At 47.8% G+C, this 14,509-nt stretch overlaps 1 protein-coding gene across 1 annotated transcript in view; it reads left to right on the top strand.

The window, feature by feature from the left end:
- LGR6 (leucine rich repeat containing G protein-coupled receptor 6) overlaps window positions 1–14,509 on the top strand; it is a 158,055-nt gene that overhangs the window by 73,114 nt on the left and 70,432 nt on the right. The window contains exon 5 of the mRNA XM_038749426.1: window positions 8,213–8,428. Within this exon, the coding sequence (XP_038605354.1) occupies window positions 8,213–8,428 (216 nt within the window). The remainder of the gene's footprint in view (window positions 1–8,212; window positions 8,429–14,509) is intronic.

The raw sequence follows: 14,509 nt of genomic DNA, 5'->3' as shown, positions 1-14,509 counted from the left end.
AGTCCGATAGACACGCGGGGACACGACTGCCCTCTTAACTGATGCCACATCACATCCTCAATCCACACGAGCCTTGGGTGCTCTTGCAGCGAGAGAGAGTGAGGTTAGAGTCGGGGGAAACTTCAGGAACATCAAGGGGCTTAGTCACTGGACAGGCTATCGTGGGGAAGAGTGGGTCTCCTCCCTGGATGTGATGGGCCTCCCATCTCTCCTGAATGATTTAGGCATTCTCCTGTCTGGTGGCAGGGTCTGGATCCCGATGACTTCTGGGGCTCCCTGTGGCAGGGCACAAAAGAAATTGACAAGGAGAATTATGCTACAGATTGTTTCCCTCTCTGAGTGTTTAATATATTGCAAGTATATAATAATAATAATGATGATAACTGTGGTGTTTGTTAAGCACTTACTATGTGCCAGGCACTGTACTAAACGCTGGGGTGGATACAAGAAAATCAAGTTGGATAGAGTCCCTGTCCCACATGGGGCTCACAGAAGCAGCATGGCCCAGTGGAAAGAACACGGGCAGGGGAGACAGAGGCCCTGGATTCTAATCCAGGCTATGCCACATGTCTTCTGTGTGACCTTGGACAAATCACTTAATAATAATAATGGCATTTGTTAAGTGCTTACTATGTGCAAAGCACTGTTCTAAGCGCTGGGGGGATACAGGGTGATCAGGTTGTCCCACGTGGGGCTCACAGTCTTAATCCACATTTTACAGATGAGGGAACTGAGGCTAAGAGAAGTTAAGTGACTTGCCCAAGGTCACACAGCAGACATGTGGCGGAGCCGGGATTCGAACCCATGACCTCTGACTCCAAAGCCCCTGATCTTTCCACTGAGCCATGCTGTAACCTCAGCTTAACTTCGCTGTGTCTCAGGTAGCTCATCTGTAAAATGGAGTTTAAGTTCTACTCTATCCTACTTAAACTGTGACTGTGCATAACCTGATTATCTTATAGCTTCCCCAGCACTTAGAACAGTGCTTGGCACATAGTAAGCACGAGTACCATTTAGAAAAAAACAAAAAAAAATGTAGATGAAGCAGTGAGGCTTAGTGGAAAGTGTATGGGCCTTGGAGTCAGGGGACCTGGGTTCTAATCCCAGTTCTGCCACCTGCTTGCTGTGTGACCTAGGGCAAGCCACTTCACTTCTCTGTACCTTAGCTTCCTTATCTGTAAAATGGGGACACAATATATGTTTTCTCTCCCTCTTAGACTGTGAGACATGAGCGGGAAAGGGACCGTTTCTGACCTGATTATCTTGTGTCGATCTCAACACTTAAAATGGTGCTTGGCACAGAGTGAGAGGCGAATAAATGCTGCAGTTATTTTTGTTGGGTATACTACTACTTCTATAGCCCTAACGTGTTAAGATTCTCCCATCTGAACCTTAATGCTGGCATTTGCTAAGCACCAAAAACTGTGCTAAACTTTGGGGTAGATTCAAGATTACTAGAACCGACACAGCTCCTTGGCCACACAGGACTCGCAGTCTAAGAAGGAAGGAGGAAAGGATCCTCTCCTACCAATGGGCATAGTTTAACATAGTTAAACTCTTAAAATACCACCTTCTTCAGGAAATCTTCCCAGACTAACTGGAAAAGGAAGTGTTCTCCCCTCAACAGCAGCATGGCATAGTGGATAGAGAATGGACTTGGGAGTCAGAAGGTCAAGGGTTCTAATCCTGACTCTACCACCTGTGTGCTGTGGCCTTGGGCAAATCACTTCACTTTTCTGTGCCTCAGTTACCTCATCTGTAAAATGGGGATTAAGACTGTGAGCCCCATGTGGGACAGGGTCTGTGTCCAACCTGATTTGCTTGTATCCACCCCAGCGCTAAGTATGCCTGGCACATAGTAAGCGCTTAACAAACACTACAACCCCAGTCTGTCTGTACAGATAGCTTCCACACCTCTCCTCACCCACTGAGATTCCCTTGGCTTTTTACAGAATTTAACTGCTTCATTCATTAGTTTGTCCAATTATATGTATTTGATGTTGGATCAGTTGCCCTAAGGTCCTTCTTAAGCTTTCCTGGATCTGCATGGTCTGCTTTAGACTGTAGACGTCTTGAGGGCAGGCCCCGAGTGCGTGCACTTGGAGGTTCTGCAGGCCTAGCAGGACCCAAGCCTTCCACCTCCAAGCTACTCGCCTGAAAACTTATGTAACTTTAGATCCGGGTGTGGGATGTTCCTATTGAAGCCAGGTAAGGAAATCAAAGGCAGAGGGCCCCCCTGTTCCATGTGTCTCTCATTGCCCTGGGTGTTCACCCCTTCTGATTTTCAGCTGCCAAAGCATTCTGTGCCAGGAAATCTCCTCTTCTGGCAGGTACTGGGCCTTTGCTGTTTGTCCCTGCAGGCAACCAACGGCTCCTACTATTCAAAAAAAAAAAAAAAGAAGAAGAAAACAACAAAAAACATTTTCAAATTGGCTGCAATTCTTCACTTCCAACCTTCCCTCAGTATACTCTCCGCTTTCTCCCCTCATCGTTTTACCGGAGGGAGATGCAGGAGATGATAGAGAAGAAATCTGGATTCTGAAGCACCCTCAACAAAGACTGGAGGCCCCAAAATAGGTGGCCTCTGTGCAGGGGTGGCAGAAATACCCAGTGATGAGAGCCCCTTCTCAGTCTGGATCCTCAGTGTGTTCAGTGATCAGTGGCGGATTAGTCAATCAATCAATTAGTATGTTTGGTTTTGTTCTCTGTCTCCCCCTTTTAGACTGTGAGCCCACTGTTGGGTAGGGACTGTCTCTATATGTTGCCAACCTGTACTTCCCAAGCGCTTAGTACAGTGCTCTGCAGACAGTAAGCGCTCAATAAATACGATTGATTGATTGATTTATCGGGTACTTACTTTATGCAGAGCACTGCACTAAGTGCTTGGGATAGTACAAAATAATGAGTTGTAGGCATGTTCCCTGCCCATAGTGAGTTTACAGTTTGGAGGGGTAGACAGATAATATAAATAAATCAATTATGGATGGATACATGAGTGCTGTAAGGTAGAGGGAAGGATAAATAAAGGGTGCAAATACAAGTTCCAGGGCAATGCAGAAAGGAATGGAAGAGGAAATAAGGGCTTTAGTCGGGGACGGACTTTTGGAGAAGATGTGTTTTTAATAAGGCTTTGAAGGTGGGGAGAGTGAACATCTGTTGGATATGAAGAGGGAGGGCGTTCCAGGCCAGAAGCAGGATGTGAACAAGAGGTCAGTGGTGAGATAGTTGAGTTTGAGGTACAGTTAGTAGGTTGCGATTAGAAGAGCTGGGTTATAGTAACAATAATAATAATGATAATAATCACAGTATTTGTTAAGCGCTTACTATATGCCAGGCACTGTTCTAAGCGCTGGGGTAGATACAAGGTAATCAGGTTGTCCCACATAGGGCTCGCAGGCTTCATCCCCATTTTACAGATGAGGGAACTGAAGCACAGAGAAGTTAGGTGGCTTGCCCAAGGTCACATGGCTGACAAGTGGCAGAAGTGGGATTAGAACCCATGTCCTTTGACTCCCAACCCAGTGCTCTTTCCACTAAGCCATGCTGCTTCTCAAGCAGGGAGGTAAGATAGAAGGGGGCAAGGTGACTGAGTGATTTCATGTTAATGTCTGTCTCCACCCCATCTCTAGACTGTAAGTTCATTATGGGCAGAGAATGTGTCTGCTAATTCTGCTATATTGTGTTCTGCGCAAATTAAGTGCTCGATAGCCCCGGCCCACGTCATCCCCCGGGCCTGGAATGCCCTCCCTCTGCCCATCCGCCAAGCTAGCTCTCTTCCTCCCTTCAAGGCCCTGCTGAGAGCTCACCTCCTCCAGGAGGCCTTCCCAGACTGAGCCCCTTCTTTCCTCTCCCCCTCGTCCCCCTCTCCATCCCCCCGTCTTACCTCCTTCCCTTCCCCACAGCACCTGTATATATGTATATACGGTTGCACATATTTATTACTCTATTTATTTATTTATTTATTTATTTATTTTACTTGTACATTTCTATCCTACTTATTTTATTTTGTTGGTATGTTTGGTTCTGTTCTCTGTCTCCCCCTTTTAGACTGTGAGCCCACTGTTGGGTAGGGACTGTCTCTATGTGATGCCAATTTGTACTTCCCAAGCGCTTAGTACAGTGCTCTGCACATAGTAAGCGCTCAATAAATACGATTGATTGATTGATTGATTGATTGATAGATATGATTGAGCAAGTGATTGAGATGGATTGAAAGTGATCCATCTCTGGGCCTGCTTCTCCATTCTGCCCCTAAGATCCTAGCTCCCTTTCCCTGCTTGCCCCAAAGCCCAGAAGTCTTGTAAGAAATCAAATTGCCATGTGGGCGTTCTTCATGAGCCAGAACGAGAAGAAGCCCGGTGGAGACCCTAATCTGGGAATGAGAGCACTGTTGCAGAACTAAGCAGTGTGGCTTAGTGAAAAGATGACGGGGCTGGGATCCTGGCTCTAATCCTGGCTCTGTCACTTGTCTGCTGTGTGATCTTGGGCAAGTCAGTTCACTTCTCTGTGCCTCGGTTACCCCATCTGTAAAATTGGGATTGAGCCCGTGAGCCTCCTGTGGGAACTGGACTTTGTCCAACCTGATTATCTTGTATCTACCCCAGTGCTTAGTACTGCCCAAGTGACCTGCCCAAGGTCGCACAGCAGAAAAGTGGCAGAGGCAGGATTAGAATGCAGGTCCTCCTGACCCCTGGGCCCGTGCTCTATCCACTGGGCCACACTGCTTCCCCAGAAGTTTCTGAAGCTTCTTCCCAAACTGCTGTTCCCAGACATTACAGAGCCCAGGACTAGCCACGAGACTCTAATCAGGCTCTGGCCGGTACCTGGGGGGGAAAAGGGAGGAAGACCTCCTCGGTCTGTTTCCTCCCTTCAAGGCCCTACTGAGAGCTCACCTCCTCCAGGAGGCCTTCCCAGACTGAGCCCTTTCCTTCCTCTCTCCCTCGTCCCCCTCTCCATCCCCCCATCTTACCTCCTTCCTTTCCCCACAGCACCTGTATATATGTATATATGTTTGTACATATTTATTACTCTATTTATTTATTTATTTTACTTGTACATATCTATTCTATTTATTTTATTTTGTTAGTATGTTTGGTTTTGTCTCCCCCTTTTAGACTGTGAGCCCACTGTTGGGTAGGGACTGTCTCTATATGTTGCCAATTTGTACTTCCCAAGCGCTTAGTACAGTGCTCTGCACACAGTAAGCCCTCAATAAATACGATTGATGATGATGATGATGATGATGATGGTGCTGGAATCCTACTGGCTTGTCCCAGGATTGTGCTTATTATGGAAACAGCAGCCCTGCATCACTGGTTCCTGTTCCACATATTCTTCCTCATATTTCTTGTATTTTGATGTAGTTGGAGACTTGATCCTTGGGCACACCAGATAGTAGGGATTAGAAGGCAAAAGGGAAGGGAAGAAGGAACCCACAAAATGTTTTTCTGTAGCACAGTGAGAGGACTTAGATTGGAAAGAACCACAAAAGATCATCCATCTAGTCCCTCTCCCTGCCACCAGATAGGACTATACATTACTGTCCAGAGAGAAGGAGAATTCCTTCCTATTCTGTGAGATATCTAGGGAAGGTGATTCCATAACCTCCCCGGACATAGTCAGTAAGCGCTTCCTCCCATCTAAATCTTTCTTGCTGCAGTAGAATTTTGTTTTGGAGCATGGCTCTTTCTGTTTCCCATTTTACTACCCATCCTTCTCTGCATTCCAGGAGCTCTCAAGTGCCCAGGGGCAGGAAAACTGGCACCCCCTGTTAGTCGGGGGGCAGAGGGGGTCCTAGTCACCCCCAGCACCTGGCTGACAGATATTGTGGGGGCGTAATTTGGCACGAGAGAGGTTAAAATGTTTCCGAGGAGACAGAGCAAGCCAGCACTGGTCTGTGAGCCCCGCTCACCCACTAATCTGCCCAATTACCACAGGGAGAAATCATAATAGAAATCACTTAAGAAGCCGAAGCCCCACGTTGAAGAAAGGGAAGAGCTGTTGGGGGTTGTTGATTTTTTTTTAGGGGCTTAATTGGTATAATTGGTCTCTTCTTCCTGCCAAGCCAGATCCCATCTGAATATTCTCCCCTACCTAAGCAAAGGAGTGGGGGTTGCTGCCAAAGAAGAAGCACGCAGATAGAAATTGGAGTCTCCCTGGATTTGGAAAGCAGGGTTGGACCAAAGACCACTGGTGCCATTGCCCGCCCTTCTACTGGAGGCTGGAGGGAGCTCATTAGCTCTCCCCAGCCCTCCCTTCCTATGGGATCAAAACATGGCATCACCAATTCCTGGAAGTCCCACCCTCTAGCCTGGATAGCATGGGAACTTACCCTGAGGGAAGATCAAATCCAAGATCTCATGAGAGGATAACTGGTTAGAAGGATCATTGTCACAGATACTTGGAAAACTATGGATTTCTTGTAGCCTTTGCACTGTCCTCCCTTTCCTGCCTCTGCCCCTTGGTGTGTGGAATGGCCTTCCTGTGCTTGTTCACCTCCCCCGCCTTTATGTCACTCCTCAGAGTCCTCTCCTCCAGGTAGCTTTTTGTGGTTAACCTCACTCACCCTCCAACCTGGCAACCCAATCTGTGTCCCACTCCCCTCCTTCAGTGTGGCTTAGAGCATGGGCCTGGGAATCAGAAGGACCTGGGTTCTAATCCCCGCTCTGCCACATCTGTTGTGTGACCTTGGGCAAATCACTTAACTTCTTTGTGCCTCTGTTCCCTCATCTGTAAAATGGGGATTAATAATAATGTGCCAAGCAAGAGTGTGAGCCCCATGTGGAATAGGGACTGTGTCCAACCTGATTAACTTTTATCTACCCTAGCACTTAGAACAGTGCTTAACAAGTACCATAATTATTATTAACTCCTCCCTCTCATCACAGCTGAATATCGGTTTGGACGTATGTCTGCTGCTCACTAATGGATCCAGTCGCCCTCCAGTACTCAACTGCGAGGGCTTTGAGCAAAAAGAGAGTGCTCAGAAGCAGCATGGCATAGTGGCTAGAGCACAGGCCTGGAAATCAGAAGGTCGTGGGTTCTAATTCCGGCTCTTCCACTAGTCTGCTGTGTGACCTTGGGCAAGTCACTTCACTTCTCTGGGCCTCAGTTCCCTCATCTGGAAAATGGGGAATGAGACTGTGAGCCCTACGTGGGACAGGGACTGTGTCTAACTCGATCTGCTTGTATCCACCCCAGTGCTTAGTACAGTGCCTGGCACATAGTTAAGCGCTTAACAAATGCCATAATAATAATTATTATTATTTTGGTCCCAGGGCTCTCAGGAAAGGTTCGTTAGCAGCAGCAGAGTCACATTGTCCACAGCTGGGTAGGGGTGGGGCATCTTCCACAGAGGGAGGGAGAGGAGGGAAGGAGAGGGTTCTGTCCCTGGTGCTCAAAAACCCTGGGGTAATCACTGCAGCAGGAAAGTGCTCTCTTCTGCTGGAGGCAGCAGCTCAGAAGCATCAAACCTCATGGGCTTTGTGGGGATGTAGGAGGGGGGCAAGAGAATGAGAGAGGAAGGGTTGGGGGGAGTGGGGAAGGAGAAATCTGAGAAAGGGACAATAGCTGCCTTCAATGAGCGCAGTTATGTCAGAGTGATAGTGCAAATATGCCAAGTGGCAGGCAGATGTCCCAGAAGGAACCTGATGATAGGTAATGAGTTGCTGTTGTAATAATAATAATAATAATGGCATTTGTTAAGCGCTTACTATGTGCAAAGCACTGTTCTAAGCACTGGGGGGGGGGGGAATCCAAGATGATCAAGTTGTCCCACGTGGGGCTCAGTCTTCATCCTCATTTTACAGATGAGGGAACTGAGGCTCAGAGAAGTTAAGTGACTTGCCCTAGGTCACACAGCTGACAACTGGTGGAGCCGGGATTCAAACCCATGACCTCTGACTCCCTCTGACTCCTGCTGTAGGCCTCGCCTCCTCATCCTGCCCCACCCATTCCATGCACCCTCCTCCAAGGTGCCTTAATACCTTCCTTAGCCCCATTCAATTAATCAGTGGTATTTATTAAGTGCTTAATGCGAGCAGAGCCTTGTACTAAGCACTTGGGAGAGTACAGTACCCCAGAGTTGGTAGACATGTATACTTCCTACAAAGAGCTTACAGCCTTGAGTGGGACTGGGCTCATCTCTCCTTCTCTCTCTCTCTCTCTCTCTCTCCTTCTCTCTCTCTCTCTCTCTCTCCCCCTCCCTCCCCAGGCGCCTGGATGCCAACCTCATCTCCCTGGTACCCGAGAGGAGCTTTGAGGGACTTCCTTCCCTCCGCCACCTGTGGCTGGATGACAACGCCCTGACAGAGATCCCCGTAGAGGCCCTCAACAACCTCCCGGCTCTGCAGGCCATGACCCTCGCACTCAATCAAATCAGCCACATCCCCGACGGCGCCTTTCAGAACCTCACCAGCCTGGTAGTGCTGTAAGTTCCCTCCACACACTCCGAACGGGGCCACCGATACAAGCCCATTTGGAAATGTCTCTCTGCTAGAGGTCTGGAGGCCCGGGCTCTCTCATCAACTCTACTGTTAAGAAGCAGTGTGGCCTACTGGAAAGAACACGGGCCTGAAAGTCAGAGGACCTGGGTTCTAATCCCGGCCCTGCCGCATACCTGCTATGTGACCTTGGGCAAGTCATTTAACTTCTCTGTGCCTCAGTTCCCTCATCTGCAAAATGGGGATTCAATACCTGCTCTCCCTGCTACTTAGACTTGAGCCCCATGTGGGACCTGATTACCTTGTATCTATTCCAGGGCTTATTACAGTACTTGGCACATAGTAAACACTTAACGAACACCACAATTATTATTATTATTGGTGTTGTTACCGTTACTATAGCTGTACTCTATAGCAGCATGGCTCAGTGGAAAGAGCCTGGGCTTTGGAGTCAGAGGTTATGGGTTCAAATCCCAGCTCCCCCACTTGTCAGCTGTGTGACTTTGGGCAAGTCACTTCACTTCTCTGTGCCACAGTTACCTCATCTGTAAAATGGGGATGAAGACTGTGAGCCCCCCGTGGGACAACCTGATCACCTTGTACCCTCCCCTGCACTTAGAACAGTGCCTTGCACATAGTAAGCACTTAATAAATGCTGTCATTATTATTATTATTACTCTGTGACCTTGGGCAAATACTTCTCTGGGCCTCAAAGTCATCATCTGTAAAAAGAGGAATGATGGCATCATAAAGATGTTGGGAGGACAAACGGGATAAAAGATGTGGAAATACTTGGGGCTCTTTAACAGGAAGTTGCTGTGGAAGTTCAGATGATTGATGGCATCAGGATAGTCTCACACTCACCTTCCTTAAAAACCAGAAATAATTTAAATAATGGTCTGGATCTAAATCGAGATAATCTCTTGGAAGAAACCACCTTTCAACTCGATGCAGTACCAAAGTACAAGCTTCTTCCCCAAGAGATCCAAAGATAGAGAGTGACTTTTAGGCAGAATGACATGTGTGGAATTGATCTCTCCTTTTTCCAAAGAGTTTGGACTATTCTGGTGTCATTCTACAGTCCGGCCTGCCCCATCCTTGAAGAGGAAGGAGCAACAGAAGTCAAGTGTGGGCATAGAAAGTGGGCTCCCTGATCCCAGCCGGCTTGTCAGCTCCCAGCACTGTGGCGGAGGGGGAGAAGCCAATCCTGGGGACGTCATCCTGTGAGCGGGGATAGTGAGGCACACGGCCCAGGTCTGGCGTAGCAGTGCCTGTAATTAGATGGAAGCACACAGCCAGGGTAATTAGGTGGGAGATAGCATCCCTTGCATTAATAGGGGACTCTCGGTGAGCTCTGTCTTCTCAGTGGGAACTTCAGAGGGCAAATTAGTGCACTGCTAATTGCTCAGAGCCGAGTGGTAAGTTCAAGGGCAATTACCAAGGGCTTGGAGGTCATGGGTAATTACTCTGCGTTACAAACTAATTACCCCTTGAAACGGCTCGGGAACGTGTAAGGTATCCCTGCGGAACCCAGGGATTTCTAGCCCTCACCCTGGGAATTCAGTATGTTTGATGATTTGCCCCCATCCCATCCCATCCCTTCCTCTCCCCACATTGGAAGGGTTGGAGTACCATGGGGAATGAGCTCCATGTTACAGGTGTGGAGACTGAGGCTCAAAGATGCTTTTCCACAGAGGGCTGCCCAGGCCCTGGCTGCCCTGTGAACTAGGTACAACAAAAACAAACTGGTTTTCAGTTGGGCATTGGTGATTTAAAACATTTCAAGTTAGAACTTTGAGACGTATCTCCTGCTCCTTTTCAGGACCGTGGTATGGCACTGGCAGAACCTTGGAGGATTTGGGAGGGTGGGCAGGACTTGTTGTTGGCAGGGGTGAGAACGAGGCAGACTGCACCCCGGGGCCAGTTGGGATGTGTTACTTCTAGTGGCAGGCACCAAGGTGCCATTTGGGAAGCCCCCAGAAGGAAGAAAGGGAGAGGACCCTGCCACAGACTCCCACCACCCTCTCCCTGTGGGGAAGTGGGCAGAGCCTGGTGAATGGCAGAGTATGGGCAGGTGATTTAGCCAAAACTTTCAAACTTGAGGTTCAGTTGTATGCTGAGTGGCAGGCTTGGGAGTGGCAGAGAAGGGCATCCTCCCTGTTCAGGTCTCTCCTGTCCTCACCACTGGGACTAGGCCTTAAGTGCCTTCCTGAAGGGTGAGCCAAGGGTTATGGAACCATTGATTCACAAGGGCCTCCAACAGCCCATCTTTAGGGGTCAAGGACCCTGTGCCTAGGGGCCTCCATCAGCCATATCTGAGTCCTGGGAGCCAAGGTCTCTGCCTCCTCTGTCCTTTGAGGCTGGCACAGTGACAACCGAAACAAGCTGACTTTGAAAATTCGGAGCTCCTGGACTCATTCCAAAAATAACCAGGTTTCTGTCTGGGCTCCATTGTTCATAAGCCTAGTAAGCTCAGGCCCAGCTTGGGTACGAAGGGGACGGGCTGTAAAAACTCAACCATCACTCACGACCACTCCTGATGTATCTGAGGCAGGACAAAGTGGCCATATGCAGAATATGAGCTCAGGAGCAAATCTTGGAAGGGAGCTGGGGAGGAGGAGAGGGGGTAGGAAAAGAGGCTGTGCCTGTCTTGAGGATCTAGAGCTTTCCAGGATGCTTGGCAAACAGGTTGGGTGGGTGTCACTCCATAATCCGAACTCAGGCATCAACGAGATTGCAGTTGCTGTTGTCTAGAGGAAATGTCACAATCAATCAATCAATCGTATTTATTGAGCGCTTACTATGTGCAGAGTACTGTACTAAGCGCTTGGGAAGTACAAATTTGCAACACATAGAGACAGTCCCTACCCAACAGTGGGCTCACAGTCTAAAAGGGGGAGACAGAGAACAGAACCAAACATACCAACAAAATAAAATAAATAGGATAGAAATGTACAAGTAAAATAAATAAATAAATAAATAAATAAATAGAGTAATAAATATGTACAACCATATATACATATATACAGGTGCTGTGGGGAAGGGAAGGAGGTAAGATGGGGGGATGGAGAGGGGGATGAGGGGGAGAGGAAGGAAGGAAGGGGCTCAGTCTGGGAAGGCCTCCTGAAGGTCACAGCCATCCAAGGACTCCCCACAAGGTTGGCTACACCAGAGGACATTTGAAAATTGCTTGGTGCCCACTAACTTTATTAGTCAATCAATTAGTCAATCAATCAAGTGCTTTCAATGTACCATGTGCTGGAAGAATACATAGGCATAAGTGGATGGAGAGCAACTCTAGCCCTGCCCTGCCCCTAGAGACCCCATCATTGACCTTGGAAACTCCCTTTTCTCTGGGTCTTGCCCCCTGGATGGTCCTTCGGGTGGCCCAGCATCATGGGAATTTTTGTAAATGGTATTCGTTAAGCATTTGAGAAGTAGGTCCCATGGGCCTTGGAGTCAGAAAGTACCTGGGTACTAATCTCATCTTTGCCACTTTGCTGTATACCTTGGGCAAGCCACTTTACTTTTCTGTGCCTCAGTTACCTCATCTGTAAAATGGGAATTAATGCTGTGAGCCCCCATGTGAGATCTGAACTCTTTCCATACTGATTAGCTTGTATCTCTCCCATGGCTTAGTATAGTGCCTAGCACAGAGTAAGCACGTAACAAACACCGTTTAAAAAAGCTCTTAGTATCTGCCAAGCACTGTACCAAGTGCCGGGATAGATATGAGATAATTAGGTGGGAACACCGTCTGTGTCCCATGTGCAGTTCATTGTCTTAATCCCCATTTTACAGCTGAGGTAACTGAGGCACAAAGAAGTGAAGTGATTTACCCAAGGTCACACAGTAGACAAAGGAATTTGTCAGGCCTGCCTCCTGCGAGGAACTTGTGTGTCAGAATCACAGAAAGGAGGTGGCAGAAATTGCGGAAAAAGTCTTGCTCTTCAAGGCTCCTGGCAGGGTCAGAAGTGAGCAGAGAGGGTTCAGTTTTCCCACCCAGAGTCATTCATTCATTCAATCACATTTATTGAGCACTTACTGTGTGCAGAGCACTGTACTAAGCACTTGGGAAGTACAAGTTGGCAACGTATAGAGACGGTCCCTATCCAACAACAGGCTCACAGTCTAGAAGCGGGAGACAGACGACAAAACAAAACATGTGGACAGGTGTCAAGTCATCAGAATAAATAGAAGTAAAGCTAAATGCACATCATTAACAAAATAAATAAAATAGTAAATATGTACAAGTAAAATAAATAGAGTAATAAATTTGTACAAACATATGTACAGGGGCAGTGGGGAGGGGAAGGAGGTAGGGCCGGGGGGATGGGGAGAAGGAGAGGAAAAAGATCATGTGAGGGGCCGGGGGATTGGGAAGAGAGTAATAACAATAATAATAATTTTGGTATTTTTAAAGTGCTATGTCCAAAGCACTGTTCTAAGCGCTGGGGAGGATACAAAGTGAACAGGTTGTCCATGTGGGGCTCACAATCTTAATCCCCATTTTACAGATGAGGTAACTGAGGCACAGAGAAGTTAAGTGACTTGCCCAAAGTCACACAGCTGATAACTGGCAGGGCTGGGATTTGAACTCATGACCTCTGACTCCAAAGCCCAGGCTCTTTCCATTGAGCCATACTGCTACAGAGAACCAGGTGGGTCAGGCCCACCCCAAATCTTTCTAACCCCAACCAAGCACATGCTTCTACTGGAACAATCGGCTGAAGACTCTTCCTTGGGAGAGCCTGGGAAAACAGGGCCAGAAGCCTGGCTCAGTGGAAAGAGCATGAGCTTGGGAGTCAGAGGTCATGGGTTCAAATCCTGACTCTGCCGCTTCAACATCATCAATCGTATTTATTGAGCGCTTACTGTATGCAGAGCACTGTACTAAGCACTTGGGAAGTACAAGTTGGCAACATATAGAGACAGTCCCTACCCAACAGTGGGCTCACAGTCTAAAAGGGGGAGACAGAGAACAAAACCAAACATACTAACAAAATAAAATAAATAGAATAGATATGTACAAGTAAAATAAATAAATAAATAGAGTAATAAATATGTCAGCTGTGTGACTTTGGGCAAGTCACTTAACTTCTCTATGCCTCAGTTACCTCATCTGTAAAATGGGGATTAAGACTGTGAGCCCTACGTGGACAACCTGATCACACTGTCAGTGCTCAGAACAGTGCTTTGCACATAGTAAGAACTTAATAAATGCCATCATTAATAAAGGAGGAGGAGCCTGAGTTGAAGGCAGCTTCTGACCCCAAGCTGCCCTCAAGCAGCCCTGCTGCTTCTCGGGGGATACTTTTCCAGTAGGCTCTCAAGGCTGCCCTATCCACTGTTCCCACTCTTCTCTTTCGGGACTGTGTGTGCTTGTGGGGGGTCACGGGACGTTAGCCACAGCCATAAAATTAATTCCCTTTCCCGGACTGGAGAGCCACCACCTGCGGGAGAGGGGCCTGGAACAGCTGGGAAGCAGGATGAGGCAGATTCCTGGCCGGAGACGTCACCGGTCAAGAGGGTTGGGGCTGAGGACGTCCTCCCCCAACCAGGTGGAAGTCATAGCTACGTTAGTCTGTGATCCCCCTGTGAGACAAGGACTGTGTCCGATCCGCTTATCTTGGACTTATCCTTGTGCTTAGTTCAGTGCTTGGCACGTAGTAAATGCTTAACAAATACTGTCAGCTGGGTGACTTTGGGCAAGTCACTTCACTTCTCTGGGCCTCAGTTACCTCATCTGTAAAATGGGGATTAAGACTGTGAGCCCCCCGTGGGACAACCTGATCACCTTGTATCCTCCCCAGCGCTTAGAACAGTGCTTTGCACATAGTAAGCGCTTAATAAATGCCATTATTATTATTATCAGTATTATTATTATTGCTATAGCAAGCTTGTCCTCTAGACTAAGCTTGTTGTGGACAGGAAATGTGTCTGTTACATCGATATATCGTACTCTCCAAAGCAGTTAGTACAGTGTTTTGCACACAGTAAGCACTCCATAAATATGATTGATAGTAGTAGTAAAGAGAAGCAGTGTGGCTTAGTGGAAAGAGCACGGG

The sequence above is a fragment of the Tachyglossus aculeatus genome, chromosome 7 (genome assembly GCF_015852505.1).
Source record: "Tachyglossus aculeatus isolate mTacAcu1 chromosome 7, mTacAcu1.pri, whole genome shotgun sequence".
Lineage (NCBI taxonomy): Eukaryota > Metazoa > Chordata > Mammalia > Monotremata > Tachyglossidae > Tachyglossus > Tachyglossus aculeatus.
Note: the sequence above shows the minus strand (reverse complement) of the source record. Positions and strands in the feature narration are given on the sequence as shown.